General features: G+C 50.6%; 1 protein-coding gene and 1 long non-coding RNA gene across 2 annotated transcripts; one reads left to right on the top strand and one right to left on the bottom strand.

The window, feature by feature from the left end:
• Positions 1-640: 640 nt before the first annotated feature.
• LOC135302288 (uncharacterized) lies at positions 641-2,313 on the bottom strand. Its single transcript, XR_010363990.1, has 2 exons — positions 1,988-2,313; positions 641-857 (listed from the first exon to the last, which is right to left on the bottom strand). It is a non-coding gene; the product is annotated as an uncharacterized LOC135302288 (long non-coding RNA).
• A 1,208-nt stretch (positions 2,314-3,521) lies between these two features.
• LOC135302367 (maestro heat-like repeat-containing protein family member 6) lies at positions 3,522-7,096 on the top strand. The gene is made up of 11 exons (XM_064422737.1): positions 3,522-3,734; positions 3,979-4,127; positions 4,366-4,510; positions 4,729-4,916; positions 5,000-5,137; positions 5,407-5,521; positions 5,692-5,829; positions 6,030-6,206; positions 6,335-6,490; positions 6,650-6,751; positions 6,845-7,096. Exons 1-11 carry the CDS (start codon positions 3,522-3,524, stop codon positions 7,094-7,096), a joined length of 1,773 nt encoding a protein of 590 aa, XP_064278807.1.
• The last annotated feature ends 14,411 nt before the right edge of the window (positions 7,097-21,507 follow it).

Raw genomic sequence — 21,507 nt, forward strand, 5'->3', positions numbered from 1 at the left:
CTGGGCAGGCCGCACTCTCGAAGAAGGAGTCTGGACTCTTGCTTTTTGGTCTTCAGTTGAGTTTATTGTTCCTTATCTACAAAGTTTTTCTGTCTGTCCAGCCGAGGTCTGATCAGCAAGACAGCCAAGGGCACTCTCTCCCGCCCACGGGGCGGTTGTCTCTTTTATAGTAAAAAGTACGTATAAGATATTTACCTTCAATTTCCAATACTTTTCGCCCTTGTTGGCAAGTGCACTTTCACTATGAACCAATCCACACATGCCAACATCATCCTGAACATGGATGCCAAGAAGAAGAAAGAAGAAGGACAGGGCATGCCCAAATTCCTCCATCCTGGGACTCCTGACCCCCATGTACAGAATTTCAAACCCCCCTGTACAACATACAAAACCCCCCTGTACAGTGCTCCAAAGTTTTTCCCTTCACCCTGTGATTGCTACTACTATGCTACTTAAACTTTTGTGACCCGTAATTCTTTATATAAGGTTGGCAATTTGCTCCATGAATTAAGATCGAATTTCCAGGTGTCTTTGGCTTCTTGCCAGGGTCTCCGAGCCCCTGCCAGGGCTTTAAGACATCCAGGGCATCCAGAGAGATGTCCTGGGTTCCGACAGCCCATCCCCTTTTTTACCTCCCAGCTCACCCCTTCACCTTGTGTTCCCTTAATAAACAGTTTGGCTTTTTCGCTTGACCCATGGCTCCGTCCGTGGAGATGAAGCAGCACAAATCCTGAGCCTGGGGACATGCAGGGCTATGCTGCCCTTCTCTTCCATGCTGTTGTCTGTACACGGGCAGAGAGGAACAAGGGCAGCTCAGGCTGCAAAGGTCCCTGTCCTGCTGCTCCAGTTGCACAGCACTGTGGAGTTAAAGGTGGTGCTGAGCACGCTGAGGGGGACAAGGAGCCTGGGTTTTAGAAGAGCCAGCTTGAGTATGCTCTGAACCCAGCCGTGAGGGATTCCATGGCAGACATCCACCGAGGGCAAAGGAGCTTGCAATGCTGGAAGTTTTCACAAAAGCTTCCTGAAAGCACAGCAGTGCTCCAGCTCTACATGAGGACAGGAAGAGGGCAGAACCAGAGACCACTGTGGCCCAGCAGTGAGCTCTGGGTGTGCCTCAAAGCAAATGAAGCAGCAGCAGCAGTGTCTGAGGCTCAGAGGCGCGAGCGTCCCAGTGGCCGCAGCGCTGTCAGGCTGTGCCTGCAGGCTGGGTGTGCTTTTGGCAGCTCTGCTCTCCCCACAAGCAAGGAAGCTCAGCCCCTGCCTCAGAGCCAGTCAGAAACCCAACCAAGAGAGACCAGGGGCAAGGGATCCTTCTCATCTCTCTGGGGCATGGCTACAAAACAGCGGCTGCATCTTCCTGCGCCTGTGTTTGGGGTGTGCTGAGCCCAGAGCTGGCCAGCTTGTGCTCTGCTCTCCCAGGAGCGTTCTGGGCAGGCAGAAGTGCTGTGTGCACAGTGGGGAAGGGGCTCACCAGAGCCTCCTGCGGGAACAGGGCTCCGCTCCCTGGCTGGCAACAGCCTGGTTTTGCTGCCCTCAGTGCAGGCAGGAGTTTGGGCACGTGAAGAGGCAGCGGGCAGCTCTTGTTTATAGGGGCCCTGGGGCCGTGCGCCAGAAGGGACCCGTGGAAACAGACTCGGGGGAAGGAAGAGGAGCTCGAGCTGGAGTGCCTGTGTTGCAAGGAGCAGAAGGAATTCAGCATTGCCAGGGTTTCTTAAGTGTGTGTTGATGTTCCCCGGGAAATGTGCACATTTGGGGAAATGCCTTTGGAAGAGAGGGGCTTGCTTCTCAAGCAAAGGGCTTCCCCAGGAGCCCCCAGTGAGGTAGGTGCAGCTGTCTCCCTTTGCCTCCCTGCGCTCCTTTCCATCCTTGAGTCCCCTTGCACTTGGCAGAGGGGTGTGGGAAGGGAGAAGGCTGTGAAGAGCAAATTTGGCATCTGCCTGGGCCTGCAGAGACCAAGCCAAGCACCTGTGGTAGGGTATGTTCTCACCTTTGAGCACAGGACAGAGCCGGATCATCTCTGTCCAGCCAAGAGCCCCAAATGTCTCTCAGAGAGCTGTGAATTCAAAGGCCTTTATGCACACATTAATGCCATCTTCCCTATCTGGTGTGCTTTAGCTCTTGGCAAGATGCGTTTGCTTCTTGCTTGCTGGAAGCTGCTCTGCTCCAGGGCCAGCACCGAGCTGGGCTGTGCGGGCCAGGCACAGACGTGGAGAGTCCTTCCCTGAGCACTTGGCCAGCCTTGGTGTGTCCAGGGCTGCGTTAGACACTCGGGGAAACGGATTCCTTCCAAGCGGGGGCACCTTGCCTGGGGAGGCGGTGGCCCCGGGGCACAGGGCAGCGTCTCCAAGGGCCCCTTGTGACACGCTGCAGCAGGGTCACCGTGGGGCAGAGTGGGACAGGGTGTCACAGCAGCCCTTTGTGACACGTGCTGACACAGGTGCCAGCAGCGTCGCGGCCAGGCTCGGTGCATGCGACGGGACAGGACGGGACAGAGCGGTGCTGTGAGGAGCCCCCGCACAGCCAGCTCATTCCTTGCTGACCCAGAGCTTTTCCGAGGCATTACTCCTGCGGCTGGTCTCACGGCCAGACCTCAGGACTCGCTGACTTGGAGCTTTTCCAAGGCATCCCCCATCCCTGCGGCCAGTGCCTTCGTGGCCAGGCCGTGGGACTTGGTGACATCCATTGTTCACGAGGAGTCTCCTGTCATTGTGGCAGGAGCCCTCGGGAACACAGTGCAGGACTTGCTGTCCTGTAGTCTTCCTGAGGCCTCGCTTTTGCAGGTGCCTGCAAGGCGCGACTGCGGCATCGTTGGCTCGGACCTTTGCTGAGGCATCTGTCTCGAAGGTGTCCTCAAGGTCGGACAGCGGGATGGCAAGCAGAGTGTTCAGCCTGTTCAGGAGGCTTCGGGGGAAGAAAAAGAACGGCCCTGCAGCTGCCCCAGCGCAGCAGCCTGCGGAACCGGAGCAGTTGCAGCCACTGCAGGATGGTGAGTGGAAGAGCTGGGCAGCAGGGCTGGTGCCTGCAGCCAGCCTGGCCCAATCCCATCCCATCCCATCCCATCCCATCCCATCCCATCCCATCCCATCCCATCCCATCCCATCCCATCCCATCCCATCCCATCCCATCCCTGTGGACACACCCACAGACAGGGCTCAGGACTGCCCCCCCAATGGCAGCCATGCTCTGTGCCCCGGGCACGCAGGGGGCTGTCCCTGCCTGGAGAGCGCAGGGCTGGTCTGTGTTCTCCAGCCTCTCCCGTGGCCCCTCAGCTCTGGCTGCGCTCCCTCTTTGCCAGATGCAGCCAAGGACCAGACTCAGGAGCAGGACCCCACCCGTGGCCGCTTCCGCAGAGCGGTGCAGGTACCTGCGGCCATCCTCACCTGGGCCGGGCCTGCTGGCACTGCTCGGCCCAGCCCCGCGCTTGGAGCAGACCATGGAACGTCCCTCTCTTCCCGCCCTTCCTTCTGCTGCAGGCGCTGCGGAGGTTCCTGCGCCTTCGGCGCAGAAAGACCAGTGCCACCATGACCAAGAGCACGGCCGACCCCGACTCCAGGCCCAGCGAGCTGCAGACAGAGCCTGCTGCCAGCACAGTGTCCTCTGAGCTCGCTGCAACCTGTGACCGGGCAGCGGCAGAGGGCAGGGCGGAGGCTGACATGGCCCTGACTGAGGGCATGGCCACCTCAAACAACCAGACTCAGGCCATCCCAGAGACTGACACCATGATCGCACTGACTGTGAGTCCTGCCCCCAGGCTGGAGTTTTTCCAGAAGGGTGTTTCTTCTCCGCAGCAGGCAAGCAGCCTGGGGCCAGGGCTGGAGGCCTCCCAGGATCATGTGGCCCCTCAAGCCATGTCCACTAGGCCCGCTCAGTTTTGGGGCCATCACAGTGGGGTGGGAAGGCAAGCACTTCCTGGGGGAAGCTGGGGAAGTTGCTCCCTTTTTACACCACACCAAGTCTTCCCCATGCTGCTTCCTCCAGGTGCTAGCCACGGTGAAGGACATTCTACAGAGACTCACGTCCTGTGACACTGTGGATGCCGAGCTGCAAATGGATATTGTGAGCCTGACTGAAAAACACCCTGCTCACGTGGTGATGAGCCTCCTGCACTGTGCCCCATTGTGTGACAGGTATGGAGCACAACTGCCTCAAGAGCTCAGTGCTCGTGGGCCTGTAGGGCCTCTTGCCCTGTACAGCCTGTCCGGTGGGGTCTGTCAGACAGCGGAGAGCTCCGGGACTCTCGGGCCCCTCTGTTTCCCCAGCCTGCTGCCATGCTCCCTCCCGGCCCCTCAGGGCACTGGGGCTCTGTCACCCAGCCCCACGCAGCTGCACGGGGCAGGGTGCTGACACACAGCTCTGGTCCCACAGAGCTGCCACACTGCTGTGGAGGGCCATGGGCACCTCGGAAGTAGCTGCGGAGGAGGTGCTTCCAGCGCTGCTCTGTGTGCTAGAGAAGCAGCCACCGTACGGCACGTTCTTCTGCAGCAGGGACGAGGCCGTCTTTGCCCTGGCTGTGAGTTTCTGAAGTTGACTTTTGCTCGCCCTCCAGGTCACCTCTCCAGCAGCTCTCCATGCTCTCACCACGCTGCAACTCCCGGCCTGGGCTGAAAGCTGGGCTCAGGGCAGGCTCAGGGGCAGCAGGCTGGGTGCTCACCCTGCGTCTCCCCTTGGGCCCTGCCTCATGCACACCTCGGCACTGAGCACTGCCTCGGGGTGCTTTGTGTCTTGCAGGCAACTCTGGTGCTGTGGAGGATTGCCCCCATGTCTGAGTGGCACTACGGAATACTCCTTCATTCTCCCCAGCTGTTTGTGGATCTGCTCTTGCAAATTTTCATCACCACAGAGCAGATGCCAGAGAATGTTCAGAACTTTTGGAGAGTGTGCCAGGAGGAACACGGCCTTCCCAGCGACCCCAACAGGTCCCAGTCGCCCTGTCCTTCCCATGCCCCCTGTGGCCAGGGCCCGTGCTCCCAGCGTGACCTGGCCTTTGCTCGGCACACAGGTTTGCAGCGCAGACCATGAAGGCTCTGCTCTCCCAACTGGGCTTTGACAAGAAGCTGGTGGCTCTGGAGCACCTGCAGGTCTGGGACACCCTGCTCTGTGCCGACACCCAGCATGAGGCAGCGGGCCTGCTGGCCAGGTGAGACCCCCTTCTCCCCACTGCCACCGCCAGCATTTGTGCCCTGTGCCCGGAGTGCCCCACACAGTCCCTGTGGTTGTAAGCCAGAGGGCCGAGGGACGGCCAAGCAGACTGTAAAGCCTGGGAGAGGAGGATGCCCAGGAGCAGCTGCCTCCCAAGGGGCCCGTGACCCCTCGCAGAGTGCTGGGGAAAGATCAGACCTCTGTCAGTCACTCCTGGGAGAGGTTTGCCCCCCAGCTCAGGGCCTGGGTACCTTTTTCCCCTGCCAGGGAGATGCGTCATGGCTTGAGCCCCCTGTGTCCCCACATGGCCTCGCACCTGCTCAGCCTGCTCATCCGCAAGCAGCCACGCTGGGATCTGCCTGCCCTGGCGTTCTTGGTGGAGGTGAGCCTGATGGCCAGCGCTGCCTGGCTGAGCTGCCTCCCAGCTCTCTGGCCTCTGGTAGCTGCAGCCACCTGGGACGCTGCCCGCGCCCGCTGCTGCTGCCTGGGCCCGGCCCTGTGCAGCTCCGGGCTCCTGCTGGCCATGTCCCCATCACTGCCCTGTGCCTTCAGCTCCTGGAGTGTCTGGACTTGAGCCAACACGGTCCCAGTGCCCTGTGGGTCGTATCCAGGCACCTGCCAAGCGAGTGCAGGGATAGGCTGCTCCTGCAGCTCAGAGGCCTCGTGGTGCTCAGCAAGGAGCCCTCGCTGGTGAGAAGGGGGCAGTGGCTGAAGCCGCGCTGGCAGGGTGGGGCTGGGGAACACAGACCTTTGGCCTTGGCTGGGCTCTGGCAGCAGAGGCAGCTGCTCCCAGCTCTCCTGCCTCCCGCTTCAGCTGCCCCAGTGCCCCAAGCAGCTCTTGGTGCTGCAGCCATTCACAGCTTCACAGCACAGCCTCGTCTTGCACACAGGGCGGAGAAATACGCAGCCTCTATCAACACCTGCTGGAGCAGCTGGCTGATCCCAATGCAGAGGTGGTCTGGATGACCCTCTGTGTGCTCACGCATGTGCTCCAGGACAAAGACCATAAGATACCCAGCATCACCGCCCTGAAGCTGGCTGAGGCCCTGCTGCCACACTTTGACAACGTAAGGCTCTGTGCCCCCAGCCAAGGGCACTGGATGCTGCCTGGAAACTTTGGGCTCTCTACAGTTTTGGGCCTTTGCCCCAGTGGACCTGGAGTAGTTGGTGCTTAGGACTTTTCCTTTCTTTCCAGGACAACAGCCAGGTGCAGCTGCTCTCCATTCAGCTCTTCAGCAAGGTGATGGAGCTGGTAGTGGAAGAGGGGGAAGAGCCTCTCACAAGAATCGTGAGCCAGAGCCTGCTCCCTCTATTCCTGCGCTGGCACGATGAGAACCTGCACGTGGCCAAGGTGAGGTTTTGTGGCATGCTGCTGCATCCCTGGGAAGGGGCTCGGCCGCCTCCTGCCCTGGTGCCTGGCGGGCTCCAGTCTCCCCCTGGCCTTGGCACAGGGACACGGGTCCTGTGCCCTGTACCCTGGTGCCACCTGCGGCTCTCTGCTGCTCTCCAGGCCTCTCACGAAGCCCTGCTTTGTGCGGCACGCTTCCTGAGGAGGACGGACCTCGAGGAGCTGCTGACGAAGGAGCAGCAGATGAAGTTTGTCCAGAGCCTGGTAAGGACAGCCCGGGAGCCCCAGCCACAGCCTGGAGAAGCCCCCTGCCCCCGGTGCTCAGTGCGGGGGCCTGGCAGCTGTGCCCCTGCCCAGCGCCGCACCCGGGGCCGCCAGCCCGCGCCCCGCACGCTGCTCCCTGCCCTGGGCCGTGCGGGCCGGCTCGGCCGGTGCTGGACGCAGGGAGCGCCCGGCCGAGGGGCAGAGCCCGCGCCGAGCCTTCGCTCCCCACAGCTGCTGCAGGACGCGAGCCGAGCGGCCGAGCACCTGCGCTGGGCCCTGCCGCGCCTGCAGAGCCCGCAGCGGCCCCTGCGAGAGGCAGCCGTCAGGATCATCGGTGAGCCATGAGCCCGGCGTCCCTCCCCGCCTCCCAGCCCGGCCGCTGCCCCGGCAGCGGGAGCCGCGCCCGGGCCGCTGCAGCCCCGCCCGCCCTCGGCGCTGCCGCCGCCCTCCCGCAGCCGTGCCCTCCCTCAGGCGGCAGCGTGCGGCAGGGCCCAGGCTGAGCCCTGCCCGGGGAGGAGGGCGTGCGGCCCCGGGGCTGGCAGCGCCCGTGTCGGGCAGCTGTGCCGCCTGGGGCCCCACAGCCTCTGTGTTGCCAGGGGTGGCCGGATCGCTCATGACGGGGCAGAAGGAGGAGCTCCAGGTCTTCGCTGAGGGTGAGTGAGGGCAGCCGCGGGCCAGCGGGGACCGCCGGGGGCAGCTGCACATCCCGGCCCTGGAGCTACAATCCGTGCCCGGGCTGCCGAGGGCTCTGCTCCCTGTGCGGACCAGGGGCGGCAGGGGCAGAGCCCGGAGAGCTTTCAGGGACACGTGGGGGATGCGAGGCCAGCACCTTCCAGCCCAAACCCTTGTCTGCTGCTCCCTCCTGGCCATGGCAAGAGCCGGCTGCGATGGCCCTGGCAGGAGGCTTTCCTTGCATTCCCTCAATCTGGCCGCTGGCCGTGGCTCTGTTCCTCTCTCTTCCAGTTCTTCAAGCTGTCAGGGAAGATCAGAGTCCATCCTGCAGGAGCACTCTGATGCAGATTGCATTGGAAAGAAGATCTGAGAGGCTTAGTTTGTCTGTGGGATCAGATGGATGTGCTCACACATGTGCTCCAGGAGATTCCTTCAGTGATTTCCAGCTCCCATTGGCGATGGGAACACCTGCAGAGGAGAATGGACCAGCTGGAGCTCCAGGCACAGCTCTAGCTGCTCACAGCTGAGCCTGTGGAAAGCTCCAGGAGCTCCTGCCATCCCTGCTGCCATCTCTCTCCCTGTTGGCAGCTCCCTCCCTGTAGCCCTCAGACCCTGCCCATCCCCTTTTTTACCTCCCCAGCTGACCCGTTTCCTTTGCTTCTCCTTAATAAAGAGTTTGGCTTTTTCCAAAACCCAAAGGCAGGAGCACCTGCAGAGGAGAATGGACCAGCTGGAGCTCCAGGCACAGCTCTAGCTGCTCACAGCTGAGCCTGTGGCAAGCTCCAGGAGCTCCTGCCATCCCTCTCCCTCTTGGCAGCTCCCTCCCTCCAGCCCTCAGGCCTTGTCCATCCCCCTTTTTACCTCCCAGCTTACCCCTTCCCTTCTCTTTCCCTTAATAAAGTTTGGCTTTTTCACTTGACCCGCGTCTTCATGGAGCTGAAGCAGTGCAAAACCTGAGACCAGGGACACGCGGGCCCTGCTGCCCTTCTCTTCCATGCTGCGTTCTGTGCACGGGCAGAGAGGAACAAGGGCAGCTCAGGCGGCAAAGGTCCCTGCCCTGCTGCTCCAGTTGCACAGCACTGTGGAGTTAAAGGTGGTGCTGAGCATGCTGAGGGGGACAAGGAGCCTGGGTTTTAGAAGAGCCAGCTTGAGTATGCTCTGAACCCAGCCGTGAGGGATTCCATGGCAGGCATCCACCGAGGGCAAAGGAGCTTGCAATGCTGGAAGTTTTCACAAAAGCTTCCTGAAAGCACAGCAATGTTCCAGCCCTATACAGGGACAGGAAGAGGGCAGAACCAGAGACCACTGTGGCCCAGCAGTGAGCTCTGGGTGTGCCTCAAAGCAAATGAAGCAGCAGCAGCAGTGGCGGAGCAGCTGAGGCTCAGAGGCGCGAGCGTCCCAGTGGCCGCGGCGCTGTCAGGCAGTGCCTGCACGCTGGGTGTGGTTCCGGCGGCTCTGCTCTCCCCACAAGCGAGGAAGCACAGCCCCTGCCTCAGAGCCAGTCAGAAACCCAACCAAGAGAGACCAGGGGCAAGGGATCCTTCCCATCTCTCTGGGGCATGGCTGCAAAAGAGCTGCTTGTGTTTGTAGGTGACCCCGTCCTGTGAACCCAAAGTGACATGTGGATACAGAGTTGGGGGAAGGAATGACATTGTAGGAAAGAAGAGGTAATTTATGTTATTTAGGGAAAGAATACTTTTGCATTGCAAACTGATTTGTACTGAAAATGTGTGCAATTAGAAAGTCTAGTTCAGCTGGGTGAACTAGCCTCTGGGCTGACTGACGGGCTCACAAGCAATAGGAGCTCTCCTAGGGTGCAGGCATTTTTTTGGTTCTGATAGACCAATGAGCTGTCGTGACTCAGGAGTTTTGAACTGACTGTAAAAGAAAGCTCCGGATAATAAAAGAGGCTGTTTGTCTGAGGAAACAGGAATGGATTGTCTTGTGTTAATTTTCAGACCATCGTGTCAGAATGTGTCCTGCAACTACTGACAACAGCAGAGCAGTACAGCACTTCCTTACAGTAGATATAGTGGAAGGTAAAATATATGGTCAGGTCTTAACGCAAAATTAGATGTAACACTTTTTTTTTTCTTGAAGGCAATTTTCAGGAGATTAAGAGCTATAAATGCATTAGAGAATACCTGTTCTAGCTGTACTTTTAAAACAACATTTCCATTGCTGTTTGATGGTATGGTTGGAAATAGCTGAAGGAGAACAGCTCTGTCCAAACATATTTCTTGGTGTTACAGATGAGTGTGTTTTTCCAGTAGCTAGGTAACCAGAAACACTTCCCTTCAGCTTGTTGGCCTTTGGACTCTTTCGTGTTAAGTAGAGAAAAAGTAAGGAAGAAGCAATTGGGTTAATATATGTCTGTGCTAAAGAGACATGTGCACAACTTTGTCTCCTCAAAGGTGGAGCAGCCCCTGCAGTTAATATGCACTGTGTAGGGGTCCTGAAGCCACTGAGACTTGCTTTGTTCTGTTGTCAGACCACTTTGGATTTCTCCTTGGGAAAGCCCTCATCGACAGTTTTAAGGCCACAAGTGGGTTGAACTGTATTTTTAGTCATTGAAGTGCACAGGAAAATGTAACTAGATCCTCAGTTTCACCTTGAAAAATGAAATACTTTGAAGTGTAGGATTAGCTTCGCTGCAACAATGTAAGAACTGTGTTTGCTGGACTTTAATTTGGTATTTATTGTCCAAAGCTCTTTTATCTTGCCAGATTTCCAGGGGACATTTACTTTCAAATCTCTAGGGAAATCCAGATTTCCAGAGGACACTTATTTTCAAATATCTGAGGAAAAGGAGCTAATTTTCTATTCTAAACTCATTGAATGGCAACTGAACATAATTCTGTGGTTTTGCCACTGACATTACCTGATGAAATAATAATGGTTATTTTTAAAAAGAATAGAGGAGATTTTTTCATCTGCAATGAGAACCAGAAGAATTCCATCATATCTGTCCTTGGAATTCTGAATTGTTTTGTAGAGAAAATGATGCAAGTGATTCCAGAGATTTCTAAATGTAGTGCTAGGAAGGGAAGACGTTCATAGCAAGAGTGTATGGTGAGATTTTAATGGGGTATATTGTTTCATGCAATACCTTTTAGTTGTATTTTCGTAAAGACTTCAAAATGTGTTTGAAGGACCTCTCTGCATATATATATTTCACCCCTCTTAACTGCAAAGATAACGAACCTACTCCTATTAGTTCCATGTACTAATTTGCCATCTTTAAAACAGCAACATTTATATCATCGGTAACATTAGATACCAACAGAAACATTGGCTTGGAAATAAATGAATGAAAATAAATTCAAATATACAACCATTTTAAAAGGAAAAGTTTTCAGACGTAAACCAATCCATCCTGAGAAAGAAAAGAAAGGACTCGATTTCCCCAGAAATTGGATATCATATTCACTTTCCAACTTTTATTGAGTATTGCTTTTCCTTTTCCCTCTGACATTTTAGGCTTTCTGTAAGAGGCACTGATGTGTTTTCTGCCCAGTGTTTTCTGTTTGGCAGAGCTTTTAACACAGGCATACAAACCTTTTCTCCCCAGAAAATGTTTTCAGATCAATGTTTCCAAGTGATCTGTTCAGAACCAATGGGCGCCCAGAATATTGATTTCCTGCTCAGGACCAGAGAAGAGGCAAATCAGGGTAAGGTAGGAGAATAGGTGTGATGAAGAGAAGCTTTTCCACAGGGAGTGGGGCAGGGAGTGCAGCTGGGCACACACAGGGGAGCAGCAAGGGCTGCAGACAGCGAGGATATTTGGAGCTGTGTGTGTGGAAGGGGGAGGATCGCAGCTGTGCGAGTGGGGGAGCAGGTGACTGTCCCTACAAAAGCGCATGGAGTGGCACAGCTCCGTGTGGGGACACCACTCACCACGGCCACAACACCTGCCCACGTCGCTGTTGCTGCCTGCAGGAGCTGGCACAAGCCCCTGGTGCAGCAGTGAGAGAGGCCGCCTGCCCAAACTACGCCCCAAAGGGATTCTTTTGAACTGGGGACCCAGTAAGGCTTCAGAGTCTATCTGCACAAAATGCAAAGCCAGCCACCATCATTCTTGTCACAGCAGCCTTACAAACAGGGCCCTGCTCTGCCTCCCCTGCCATCCTGCCTGCAGTCTGCTCCAACTCACAGTATGCCCCAGTGTGTGTGATGATCTGGTATTTGAGGTTATTGACAGTAGGAAACATTGTGGTCTTCCACACTGAGCTTCTGAAGCCTCACAGCTTTTATTTAAATGATCTTCATTGTTTTCAAATAATTTCACTGCATAAGTCTTCTGTTGCCAGACTGAGAGCTAGATAGTTCATCTTACATAGTTGAGGGAGTTCTCACATTTCCACATGGTTTGGCTACTGAAGATTGGAATCTGTGCCCTACTTCCTTATCTTATAACACACTCTATAGAACATATTCTTAGGTTTGCTGATTATTTTCTTTGGCCTATGGAGCAAGCAGTCAGATAAAATTCTAACTTGGACCAAGAGCACTGCAGTGGCCCTGGAATCAAAGAACCAATTTCTTTCAAACTTCAGGTTGAATGCAAAATTAAATTTCTATCTTAGAATCCTTTGCAGTGTGAGTGAAATGAATGGTGTCCTCTTGCACATGCAGAATGATACAGACACCAAAAATTATGCATTTTCCTAGCAGCAGTTGAGTATGAGCAACAAGTAACAAACAGCAGCAAATAAAACCCCACAAATATTCCATCCCTTTTTCCCTGTGAATATCCCCATGGATGAAGCCTTAGGATGGTCCACTGCAAAGAAATTAACAATGAGATTGCATAATAGACAGCTCAGCTATTTGACAAAACACGGGCCAATTTAGCATAAGTTTGATAACAACAATGCAACTGCTGTAAGATACACTATGTGACACTAAATGGCTTGACCCTGCTTAGTCTTGTCTTCCATAGCTCTTGCTCTAATCTTTGGACAAAGGAACCTGTTGCAATCTGAATGACTATCTTTAATTACATAAAGAGTAGCAAAAGAAAGGATTCACACTCAATGGTTTACCACTGGAACCAGAAAAGAAAATGCATGGAGGAATTCCTTGTAGCTATAAAGCAATGCATAGCATACCTCTCATTTTAGGAATCAGCTTTTTCTTACTGACTTTGTCTTGAACCAAACCAAAATTCTGAAGAAGGCTGAAATGGTCAATTAAAATCTTCCATTTTAGTAGTCCCTTTTTTCTGTTCTCTACTGATTTTTATAATTAATTTTTCCTCATACCCCAGTGGTTCTCCAGTGGAACCTTCTGAAGGTGGAAGGTTAATATACAATTCTAATGGAAGTTATGGTACATACACACTGAGAAGCACTAGAAAGTAACAAAACCAAACTGGTATAAAGTTCTTTAGAACCTCCTCAGACAACAGAAGGCAGCTGTAAACTGAATTTCTGATGTCCTTATTGCTAGAGCAGGCAGCATATCCAGTTCCATATACATTAATGCTCATATTCACCCCTCTCAGCCTGAGGGTTGGGAAAGGAAGTCAGGGTGTCAGCCTCTGAGAGCCTGGCACTGCAGCAGAAAGTTGTCATCCCTGTAGTGGATGGCAAGAGGTAATTTAAATGGCAATTACTGTGCCACAGGCAACCATGGCAGCCTTTACAAGTCAGGTTTAAGGGCCCTGAGAACACGGATTTCCCCTCTGTGGAACCAAGGTCAGGCAATCTCACCCCAATCACATCCCCAACCCTAGAGAGCTTCCAGGCAGGCAGGTACTCCTTTCCCTTCCCTTTAGGGAGGGGAAGGAGGCAGCTGGACTGCTTGCTCATACCTCTGCCATCACATTAACAATTTTTGGCATTTAATGTGGCTAGCTAGCAAATGCAATGGGAATGCCACCCTGTTGTTTGGTGAGGGCCTCATTGTCTTGCAACTTCTCTGGCTTTTCTGGCTACAAAAAAGAAAGAGAGAGAAAATAACAAAAACAGCAAAAGAAAAAAAAAGGAAATGAAAAAGACAGGAAGAGTAAAACAAAGAATATTGGAAAAGGGGAAAAGCAAAGGAAAATCTGTTTCTCTGAACTCTTTCATTTCTCTGTAGAGCCAGATCTGCTGCAAGTTAGCAGAAGGTGTTGCAAAGCTCTAGCTAATCAACAGAACTGGTATATTTTTTATTTAATTGCTCATCATAAAAAAGGCAAAACGAAATAGTTTGTTTGGTACTTTGTTCCCAGTCCAGCTGTCTTCAAGTAAGCATTTTCCAAGGAATCAAAAGATTAAATGTACTTCCCTTGTAACTGAGCAGACAAGCAACACATCTAACACTCACTGTTGTACTATTAACCACCACCATGCATATGTAGGTTTTTCTATGTTATCTTTATTACCTGTTCTTAACAATAACTGGTTTCTAACTGAAAAGTCCCCTTTTTTTAGTTTTTTTTTTTTAAGGCACTTTTTTATTTTTCATTGTATTACCATATTGTCTTTTTATGACTATTATTTTGTGTGTTATTGGGCAAACTACCCTGAACCCTGGAGAATGCCATGACTTCCACTGGCGGGGATCCTGGAGGGAACCTCAGAGCCCTGGTGATGGATGTGGAAGCTCCAGGGCACTGAACAGGGTGCCCGTAGCCTGCAGGGTGCTGTGCCCCCCCTGCACTGCCTGCCCTGGAGCAGGAACAGCACAGCCACAGAGAGCTCAGCCCATATTGCTGCCCTGAGCACTGGGGAATGTGTGTCTGCCCCTGCTGACTGAAAATCAGGGTAATCAACTGCCCCATGCATTGCTGCTCTTCTAATATACGCAGCTAATTACATTGAGCTATAATCACCTAATGCTAATTTGACATGATATGGTGAATGAAGTTACATAGAATGTCAACACTGGCTTAAGGTACTTGGAAGATCTATTTCCTGGGGAATCAATAAGGAGCAGAAGCATTTACTCAAGGAGATACACACATTATACACACACACACACACACACACACATACACATATATATATGTATATATATAAAGAAGATCAAATAATTTCTTCCTGCTTTAAGGTGGAATTGGTACAGATTTCACCAATGTCAGCTACATATTAGTGCCCAAACTGTTCCAGTAGTACCTGTGCCATTTGTGCGTTTTATAGATCCTATTCATTTTTTGGATTACCGGGAAAAAAAATGAATCCCATAATCACAATCAGGCAGGTTCACTGGAATGCATTGTTCAAGCACATTATTTCTCTAGACATCCTTTCAAAGTAGCAATACAATAGGGTATTGACTGCATATGAATTGATAGAAAGAATAAAGGCTAGTTGTGACCAAATCATTGAACTTTTCTGATTCAAGTTTTGATCAATAATGTATTAATTTAGAGCCCTGAGCAGAAACCTTTTACCTTTTTCTCCTTTTCACACTTTTATCAATCTCTTATCTCTCAGCATTTAAAAGGGATGCCATCAGGGCTCCATGCAATGAAATGGAGGCAGTGAAATTGTGAAAGGTTACCAAATTGTAACTTTTATATAAAATGTCTTATTGTGTTGCTGTGAAAAGACTTTTTAGTTGTTGAAAGATAGTGGAGAATTGTGAGCCAACTTTGGACCTCTCACCCTCTTTTTATCAAACTAACAGCAAACACCATCTTTCCCTCTGCTGCTGTCTGCCTTGGCTGTCTTCTTTCATGTCCCAGCCAAGCTGTGGGATTCTCAGCTCTAGGCATCCTCTCATAAATTCTCAGCTATATATTTTTGGATTATTGGATTCTGGAAAATATAATTTCTGTCTGGGGGTAGCAAACAAAATGGAAGGGACAAGATTAAATACCGTTTTACATGTCACTAGGTACTTCGTTGTTACAGGAATTACAAGAGTATCTAATATCTAAAGAAGTTATTTTTCACTTGTTTTCATGGAAGATAGGGAAATCTCAGAGCTGATAAACTTCACTGTGATTTAAGAAGTCCTATATCCTGTATGTAAAAAATTCCCTTTGTAACAGTGTACAAGTCATTGTGATAAGAAAGCCCTGGAGAAGCATGTTCAATCCTAAAAATATGCCCTTGTTTATTCAAAAGGGGTAACATGTGCTTAATATGAAACTAATGCCTTTGTCTTTCTGACCAGGAAGGGGACTGTTTCTGTGCCTATGTTAATTATATCACTTCAGTTCTGAAGATCACATTATCAGCCAGTTTTTTTTTTTTAATTTTTTTTTCTTGCCACTGGAAATGAGGAACTCTGAGCAATTCCCTGTTCTGTCTTTCTACTTCAGACTGTAATCTACACAAAGTTCCTAATTTGTTATATAATGGAAATGCCATCTAATGTGAGGCAGCCTGATGCCACTGTAATACAAGTAATAAACAGCAGTAACTCATAATCTAATGGCTTTTTTCTTCTACAAATAAAGTCAGTGCCAAGGTCTTGTGTAAAGATTCAAAGGGAAAATATACATCATGGTTCATGTATTTTCATTATTAGTCTCACAATGACCTGCAAACATGGTCTAATTTATGTGATTACCTGATCAAGTGAAATAGATCTCTCTAAAGACTGTGATCTGCAATTACTGGAGGCAAAAGTGCAGTACATTTGTATGCATGCTTTAGCTTGCAATGAAGAGATTGCTTCAATGCATTTTTGTACAAACTTCTTAAGCATTATGCATAGAATTCATAACTGTTAGGAAAATATTGGAGACATGGAAAGGATTCTTTTACACAAAATATCCCATAGCACATGTGAAGTTTTAATTAATATTATATTCCTATAAATACAGTTATAGCTCAGTTCACTTTGAAGTTAATGGATCTGCTCACACCACAGAGATGTACTGGGATGTATTAATGTACAAACATTCACACATAAAATCATCCTGATCTGGTAGGTTCTTTTTATCCTATTTGTCTAAAATAGCTTCAAATCTCCAAGTGCAAGAATGAATCACAGAGAGGGCAGGGAGAGATGCCTTAAGTATTTTGGTGTTCTGTTTCTGGTCAGAAATACATTTCTAAAGTAAATTTTATGAAACATTATGCCAACCACATGCTGGAAGTGACATTTTTCAGTGAACACAGTGCTCTATCTGTCTCTGCTTGGGAGGAGGTGAAAGCAATTAGTGCAGTTTAGATCCAAAGCCAGACAAGACGTGCCTTGCCATGTTCCAGTGCTGACAGGAATTCACAGACAGGGAGCTGTGTTCAAGCAGATTTGTTTGCTGCAGCTGAAGAGAGACAGAACTCATCTATTGACATGTTTTTAGAGTACTGATTCCACATATCCATTTCCCCCTTTAAAAGTAAGACACTGCTATTTGATTTGAATATAAAATATTCAAATGGAAGCAATTAAAAGGGGAGCTGGACCTGATCTCAGCAATGAGATTTGCTCCTCCTGCCCTACACTGCTCATCAAAGCAGCAGGGGAGAGAGTCAGAGATCCTTCTAGGAAAACTCTCTTCCAAAAGTTTCTATAGTACAGTTAGTGGTCCTGAGCTCTTTTTACACCTAAAGGCATTGCTACAGAGTGATTTGCATGGATTTATAAAGCTCCATTAGACTCCTAGCTATCAGGACACTTTGGGTGAGATTTGGATAACTCTCCAACATAAGCATTCAGATACAGTACTTGGTCAGATGAATGAAGTTTTCCTCTTTGGAAAGGTTGCTACCATTTTCCTGTGTCACAAATGAAGGAGAGGAAGGACTTCTGCAGATCATTATCACCTTTGAGCACAATTTACAGAGGTCTGTGTGGGTATTTTTGAAATGTTTTCAAATGCTTTTACTAACTTATAATGGAGTCACAGTTCCTGTTGTGGCAATCAAGGCTTCATGCTAAAACTAATTCTCTAATTCTGCTCTGCTTTGCACTTTATGCCATTCTGAATGTAACATCAGCCAGGGGTGCCAGTCAGTGCCTTTTTGTCCCCCTGACGTGAGGCTGCAGGCAGGAAGGGGCCTGCCAGGGGGATCCTGTGAGCACAAGGCCCTGCAGGACCAGGCTGGGCTTCTCTTTGCCTTGTGGGAGGGAGAAACTTCCCCACCATCAGCTCCATGTCTGTGTGCCGTGGCCAGCCTTCATGGGGCTGTGCTCAGGTTATTCTGCCAGCCTTCCTGCACTCTTCCTGGGCATCAACACAGAAGTGTGTCAAAACCCAGTCCTTGCTTTTTGCAAGGTATTTTGAGAGTTTAACACTGAAAGCACAAGAGGGAAACAGATTGTTAATCAAAAGAGCTTGCTGTTGGTAAAATTTTGCACCGACTGCACATTGACAGCGTGCCCAAAAAAGGTGAAAAGGTTTTGTTTCTTCTGTGAGATCTAGTAAACAAGATGCAGTTTGTGAAAGCTGATAGTGAATGATAGTGGGTCTGGCTGACACAGAAGTAGTGTTGGGAAAAGAGATCACTCCAGAAGTTCAGATGCTGCTGTAAAGCCTGCATGAAGATCTTACATTTACTCCACTTCTCTAGCTTCTATGAAATACAGAGGGCTAGGAAAAAAGTGAGAGAAAGTAAGAAACAGCAAGGGACTGAACACAAAAACAAGAGGTATGAGAAATTCAGAACTTGAGAAAAACACTGAAAAGAAATATCACTCAATTGTATTTTCTTCTTTTCACTTGATGTAAATCTGCTTCTCAAGCTGGGAAACGGGGAAAATTTTGAAAAAAAAATTGCACAAGGGACTTCTTATGTGAGGTTAGCCAGCAGAAATGCAAAAGTTATCTGAATAAAATAGACCCTAAAATAGCCTACAACGGCAGCAAAACAGTAATGTGTTAAACCAACTTCAAACCTGCCCTCACAAACGCCCAGCTTATCAGTGAGAAAAGCAGATACCAGACTGGACAGAGTGAGAGAAGTGCTTCTTCCATTTTGGTGATGTTTTTTGGGTTTTTTCTGCTGTGATGCCAAAAGGAAGATGACTTACAAACAAACCTGTTCTGCTCTACACCCAGTGCTCTACTCTAACACTTTGAATTTGGCTCCTGGGAGCCAGTGAGGAATTTACTGAGGAAAAAAGGGATCAAAAAATTTCTCCTTGTTCAATTGTTACAAAGTAATGACCCAACAAAAGCTAATTCCTACCATTTTAGTCATTCCTCCTCATGTCTCAATCCTCAGGTTGGTCTCAGCTCTTAACTCATCAAGCAGGTTGGGAGAAATTTATTGGCCTTGCCTATAAAAGCACTAGAGTTTTAGGCTGAATGCACACAGGGCAGCTACGAAACAGAACTAAAATGAACCACAGGTAGACAAAATATAGGAAAAAAATTCAAAGATATTTGCTCATGAGTAGTGTCCAAAGTCCTCAATTCTGTGAAATGAAGTAGATCTACTTCTTTGAATAGTTAGTTTACACCTTCAAACATTATCCTGAAGATGGAGGTATTTTTGATTATTCCATTTTCTTTAAATAATTGAAGTTGTAGAGAAGACATGAATATGCTAATGGTATACAATGAAATCTGAAATTTGAAACAGGTTATATATTCCATGTGGAGAACACTGCAATTGATTTATTCAAAATGCAGCCTGTTGGGAAGGATGAAAGTTTGACAAGAAAGTCTCACAGATATGAATGCTTAGCAGAAAGATTTTTGAATGTAGAAGCTGAGGAAGGAATAGAGATGGAAGCAAGTTTTGATATAGAAGAAAAGAATTGCTGAGCCAGTCTTACTGGATAACGAAGGAGACAAAGGGTATGTTAGTTAGAAGGAGGTTTTTATGACTTAGAACAAAGGATAAACCCACTTCAAACAAGAAGATGATTTTATCAAGCAGAAAGATAGCACAAGCAAACAAGTCAGCAAATGTTGCAAGAAGAAAAAAGGTCTCAGAATTTTCCACTGCAAGAAAACTGAAAAACAACTTCTAGCTTAAACTGTAATGTACTAACGTTTAGTGATTGGAGAATACTAACATGAATATGGTAATTTTAATAGTTATGATAGGCTATAGATAAAAGTTAAGGTATAGATTGGTTCTACTGTATTAAGATGCGCAGCAAAGAAAAGTATATAATGCATTTGTAACCTAAACTAAGGGTCTCCAGGCCTGCCTGCAGCTGCAGCTGACAGCTGAAGGCACAGGCTCTGTCGCCCATGACCCTGGACTGCTCTAACGTCTTGCATGTAATAAACTGCATTTTGGAAGAGCCACCTGGAGTCCCGCATCTTTCATTCAGGCTCCTACAGGCTGGAGGGGGTCCAGAGAACAGCCACAAGGCTGGTGAGGGGTCTAGAGCACAAGTCCTATGAGAAGCGGCTGAGGGAGCTGGGGTGGTTTATCCTGGAGAAGAGGAGGCTCAGGGGAGACAAGGCGGTGTCAATGGAACAGGTTGGACTTGATGATCTCCAAGGTCTTTTCCAACCTTGCTGATTCTGGGATTCTCTGAAACCACCCTTGCAGCAGTTGTAGGATGAGCCCTGGGCCTCCTCTTCAGGAGCTGCAGCAGCCCAGGTGCCTCAGCTTCTCCTGCCAGCCCCAAAGCCCATCCTGTCAGTCCTGCAGAGCCTCTGCAGCTCCTCCTCACTGCCCAGAACAGGGAGCCCCACAGGCAGACACAGCAGCCCAGATGTGCCCCCCTGGCCTGGGGTGCCTCTGGCAAGGGAGCAGCACCAGGCACTGCAGAAGCCTGCAGACAATTCCTGCAGCACTTGGAGGATGATCCTGCTGCCCAAGGGACGTTTCCATGGTGCCAAGTCAGGAACTGCAATGGGGAGTGGGGTCAGAGAGGAAAGGGCAAACAGGGATGGGCTTTTTGCAGGGGAGGGAACAGGGGTGGGAAATAGGAAGAAATTTATACAAAAAAAAGGGGAAAAAAAAAGGAAAGGTGAAGCCAAGGAAATGCTCAGGGCAGTTCAGGGGTGGCTGCCAGGCAGCCCTGGCTTTGAGCAACAGCGTCTGCAGTGGGACAGGAATCTCCCAGCTAATGGGAACAAACTTTCTGGCTGACTGCAGAGGCCAGGACAAAGCTGAGTGGTTTCCCTGGTGTCCCCCAGCCCTTGCTGGCCCCAGGGCCTGATGGCATTTGTGCTCCCTCAGGTTCATGTCCCCACAGCAGCAGCATGGGTGTGCTCCCGCCTGCTCTGTGCAATGCAAACAGGGGCTCCTGAGCCAGCGCTGCCGTGGCTGTGCCTGCAAGGATGCGGCACCTCTGTGAGCTGGGGGAGAGGCCAGGGCTGCAGAGGGGGGATGTTGTTGGCAGCTCCATGAGGATGCCCTGGGACGCTGCCCTGGGCTGTGCAGCGCCCTGGGGATGGATCAGCCCCTGCTCTGCTGCTCCTTCCCCTCGCCCCCAGGGCCCTTGCAGAGCCCCAGCCATGCTGTTTGCCCCCAGCCTGCCCATGGCCAGCCTGGGGCTGCTCACCCTGGGGCTTTTCTGTGCTGAGCATTGGCCTGGCCATGTTCTTGAGAGAGCCTGGGCAAGGAGCCTGCAGCCCCCAGGGCCTGGCCTGAGGCATCAGCGCTGCCCCAGCAGTGCCCATGGCCTGTCCCTGCTGCAGCCCTGGCACTGCCACCCCCAGGACTGTGCCCGGCCCCGAGAGCACTCAGGCCCTGCAGCAACACCAGGGCCACCAGGGCAGCGGGGCAGGGCCACGGCAGCAGCACTGGCAACACCAAGTGCTGCTGCTGCTGCTGGGCACAGCTGCTGTGCCAGCACTGATCTGCCCCCAGCTCTGCACACAGACATTGCTGCTGCAGCTCCGGGGAAGGCAAGAATAGAGGGATCTCTGCAGAAAACTTTGCTGGGAGATCCTTTAGTTCCTTTAAAACCTTTGAGACTGCAGCCCCTCATTGTCACAGTCTGTGGCCACAGGGAAGGTGGAGAGAAACAAAGTCAGAGATGGCAGAATGAATCATCTAGCTTTAGGAAGAATATTTAAAAAGGAAAATGACAGGGAAATAGAAGAACCAAACCAAAAGAGCTATAGGAGATGACTTTTATTACAAGTGATTTGCCGAAATTGGCAATCCGTTTAATGCTTCCTAAGATGTACAGTCATCAGTCTCCTCACTGCAGCCTTGAGCTCCTGGTTCCTCAGGCTGTAGATGAGGGGATTCAGGACTGGAGGCACCACCCAATACAGAACT

Source organism: Passer domesticus, chromosome 6, assembly GCF_036417665.1.
Source record: "Passer domesticus isolate bPasDom1 chromosome 6, bPasDom1.hap1, whole genome shotgun sequence".
Classification (NCBI taxonomy): Eukaryota; Metazoa; Chordata; class Aves; order Passeriformes; family Passeridae; genus Passer; species Passer domesticus.

Coding starts and splice junctions, on each gene's coding strand:
- LOC135302367 (XM_064422737.1), top strand. CDS start 3,522: ATGACCAAGAGCACGGCCGACCCCGACTCCAGGCCCAGCGAGCTGCAG. Junction 5,138..5,406: donor GCAGCGGGCCTGCTGGCCAG/GTGAGACCCCCT, acceptor TTCCCCTGCCAG/GGAGATGCGTCATGGCTTGA. Junction 6,491..6,649: donor AGAACCTGCACGTGGCCAAG/GTGAGGTTTTGT, acceptor GCTGCTCTCCAG/GCCTCTCACGAAGCCCTGCT.